This window comes from Bolinopsis microptera, chromosome 12, assembly GCF_026151205.1.
Source record: "Bolinopsis microptera isolate Bmic1 chromosome 12, MBARI_Bmic_1.0, whole genome shotgun sequence".
Lineage (NCBI taxonomy): Eukaryota > Metazoa > Ctenophora > Tentaculata > Lobata > Bolinopsidae > Bolinopsis > Bolinopsis microptera.
This window is the reverse complement of record NC_087083.1, coordinates 2823937-2827932: the sequence shown is the minus strand read 5'-3', so window position 1 is coordinate 2827932 and position 3996 is coordinate 2823937. Positions and strand designations below refer to the sequence as shown.

General features: G+C 36.7%; 1 protein-coding gene across 1 annotated transcript; it reads left to right on the top strand.

The window, feature by feature from the left end:
• Positions 1-1748: 1748 nt before the first annotated feature.
• Positions 1749-3180, top strand: LOC134824506 (uncharacterized). Its single transcript, XM_063836413.1, has 3 exons — positions 1749-1885; positions 1989-2160; positions 2869-3180. The coding sequence occupies exons 1-3, from the start codon at positions 1785-1787 to the stop codon at positions 3178-3180; spliced, it is 585 nt and encodes a 194-aa protein (XP_063692483.1). The 5' UTR covers positions 1749-1784.
• Positions 3181-3996: the final 816 nt, after the last annotated feature.

Here is a 3996-nt window from a genome sequence, read left to right as displayed (position 1 = left end):
CTACCTCGGTATTTACCCTGACACATTAGAACCCTGTTTTGTTGAAGATTTCGTTCAGGGGACCATGTGGAAAGCCATTTCCAACACCGGACGGTTAGAGGCACTGGAGACAAGACCATCGAGGGAGATGATGGAAGTGTGCATGGCCTTTGCACACTTCACGTTGGATCTATCGGGAGGGCGAATGATAGTGCTGGATATTCAGGGGCTGGGGGACAAATTGATTGACCCAGAGATTTGCTCATCGGATGAGCTAGGTGAGGAAACCATGTTTGGGGCAGGCAACATGCGGGGGGATGCCTTAATAGCATTCAGAGAGGATCATAACTGCAATGATCTTTGCAAAGAACTGGGGCTTGTTGCTCTCAAGTAGGCTTAATTTTTAAATTTGTTTTAACCCTGCTTTTATGAAATTTGTATTTATATTTAATAAATGGTTGATGTAATAATGAAGTAAATTGTAATAATGTAGTAAATTGTATTTGAACACATTGCTTTGTTTTAACCTAATATAACTTTTAAACGTTTAAAGATGATCTTATTGATCATTCTTTATTTTGTCAAAATAAATTACAAATCTTTTTACCAGTTTTTACCAGTTTTTTCCTATTTTTGCACATTTATTTGTTTCCTGAACAATAATGCTTTAGCGAGAAATGTTGCGAGAAATTTGTTACTTGCATGTTTGTACTACCTATATTTTAATGAGAATTTTAGGCTTAATTTTTAAATTTTTTAACCCTGCTTTTAAGAAATTTGTATTTATATTTAATAAATGGTTTATGCTATAATCTAAGTTCTAACACATTGTATTTGAACACATTGCTTTGTTTGGACCTAATTACCTTTAAAAGTTTAAAGATTGACATTCTTTATTTTGTTTCACATCCTAAATTACAAATATTACCAGTTTCTACCAGTTTTTCCCTATTTCTGCTCATTTATTTGTTTCCTGAATAAAAAGTACAACAATAATTTTCTGGCGAGAAATTTTGCTCAAAATATGATACTTATGTTAGTGTGTACTACCTATTTTAATGAGAATTTTAATTACGGCTTATCTTTAAAGTTATGTCGGATTGGCAGACAGACAACAATCTCCGCCAATATCTAGAGGATCTAGTTAAAGAAAGCTATACAACGGACGAGATCAGAGGCAGAATTAAAAAGGACTTCGGTCAATATCCAAGTTCATTCAGAACAATTGAGAGGTACGTAATATATGTTAATACTTCTGCTGTGTTCTTAGTTCGTCTCAAAACATTGTTACAGAATGTAATATTCGGGTAGAAAAAATACTTACACCATTTTTATGAAATAAATAATTTGAGAACATTTAGCTATACTACAATGAAATGTTAAACAGTTTCCTTTAATCGCATGTTTAGAATCTTTAGAGTCATCAAAAATCTTTAAGTTGAAACTTTCAGAATGCTACAGTTTTTTGGGATACAAAGAACAAACAACAGTTTGTCTGACCAAGAAGTTACACAAGCTGTCACAGATATTGTAGCAGATACAGGTGGAGCCTGGGGCTACAGGCATGTGAGACAGGAATTAAGGTGAGACGAATATCTAAAAATATTCTGTGACGATTCAATAGTAGTAAGCTTCTAAAGAAGTGTTAGTCCGTTCTCAAAGGTTCCAACTGTGTTACCGATTTCTGTATTAGGTGCAACAGAGGTTTGCTTGTCACACAAGCTAAGGTGATGACGACGTTACGACATGTGGATGGTGCTGGGGTGGAACAGAGAAAACCCAGATTTCTCGGCAAACGACCGAAAATGCCGTTTAGGTCTAATGGCCCTAATTACCTTCTTTCGTGTGACGGCCACGATAAACTTGCGGGCTACCAGAATTCCTTATTTGATCTGAAGATATACGGGTGGGTGTATTTAGCGTGTCATAGGAGCAAAATGAAATTTAGCATAAAACGCATGAGTGATAGTAATGTTCATTCAATTATAAAAGTAATCAATCTCTCTCAGATGTTTAGATACGTTTAGTCGTAAGATCTTGTATTTGTGGATTGGCCAAACGAATAAGGATCCAAAGGTAATTGGTCGTCTCTATTTGGATTACCTAATAGAGAGTAGACTGTTACCACGACGACTACGCCTTGACGCTGGTACAGAAACCGGGCACATGTGCGCTATACAGGTAATAACAACTATTAATTATTATTAATTCAATTTTAAATAAAAATTCCGTCCTGGAAAGGCAGGAAGGATTGACCCCTAATGAGTGTAAACGATGGGCAGCAGATACGGGGTATCTCGATGTACGCGATGCCCACGCGAGCTGTTGAAACAGAGGTCGACATACAGACAATGATGTGCCCAATAATTATATGATATGTGATTTTACAGACCAAAAGCAGCTTACAGGTTTCACTCCCCTCTGTCAGGAACAACAATAAACTCAATTTCGAGAGAATTTTGATGAAGACCCCACCCCCGCCCCCCCCCCCCCCCTCCCCGACCCCCTTTATTTGTCAAATAGATAAAAATGAGCTTATGACGGTAAAATCAGCGGTAAATGATTAATCTTGAACAATACAAGCACTGTATGCAACATGCATTTGACTTAATACATATTTTCTATCTTCACTTTACCCAACTCGGTCACCTAAAAATTCCCGTTCTTCCCTTTTTTTGTCAGTGTTAATTAATTCACCTATTCACGTGGTTGTGCGATAAAATCAAGTGATAGTCTGAAAATTTCTACTGAGACATACAGAACAATAACGTAGGTAAACGTAGCAAAAAATCTAGCTCCTCAAAAGAGTGTCTCGACTCTCAATTGTGGATTTATTCGTGGGGCTGCGGCAATTATAAATAAACTGAATCTTATCAACATTTTTTACAGAAGTTTCTGCTCGAGCGACAAGGCATAGACCAGAGTGAGTCAGAGGGTGTCATTATCGGTCCTTCTGTGGACAACAAAATCGAGCGATTTTGGAGGGACTTGCGTGAGGGGATGGTGGATAATTTTAGACCTGTACTAAGAGCTTTATACGAGGATGGTCTGTACGATCCAACATCACAAGAAGACCGCGAGATCTTATCGGGGATATTCATACCCATAGTTCGACAAGAATTGCAGCGCTTCAAGAACTATCACAATTCTAAACGGTACGTAGTCTCAACAAACAATACTGTCTTAGAACTCAGCACATAAAATATACACTAACAGTATACAGCGATAATATACGATAATGTCATGACCTGGTAGTGCTGAACTTAACTACCACATAATAACTCACGTGACTGGTGCTTGATTGTGTTGATTAATCCAATATAACTTTTTTACTGGCAGCACAGAAAAATGTTTAGCATCAGCACGAACACATACAAACAATATTCATGAAGCAATAGAGTTCAGTTTCAGAAGCTCCTCCCAGCTATTATCTTATCTTAAATCCCCGAATTTATACATCTAATTATCTCGTTATAACTACCACAAGTTGTGCTCTCTCCAGTACTGTTTGGCTATGAGGGCTAATCAACTTCAATCCCAACTCATGTAGTATAATCTACTTCTAGAAACCTTCAATTCTGCTACCTCCATGCATGCCAAGTGCCAACTCTACCCAGCTACCATCAATAATACATTTTTTTAAATATAAATAATTTAATAATAATATTAATAATAATAATAATAATGTACAAGTAATTATTGTTATTTACTGGACTAAGGGGTATACATGTGTTGGAGTTTTTCTCTTATTTTTCTTCTCTTGCTCTGCATGCCCTGATTCTTGTATAAACATGATGTTTGTTATATTGTATATTCTTGTATTGATTGTGGTATTTTGTGGGTCAGATTCAGCAATACCCAATGGGTACTGAATCACTGTTTTATACACTCTGTAACCAGTTCCTGTGTTCCGTCCCTTGCCCTGCAAGCCCTGTTTCTTGATTATACAGCATTTATTTATCGTGTATTACACTGTAGTATGTAATAAACATTTGTAGTAGTGTAGGATTGTTTGAA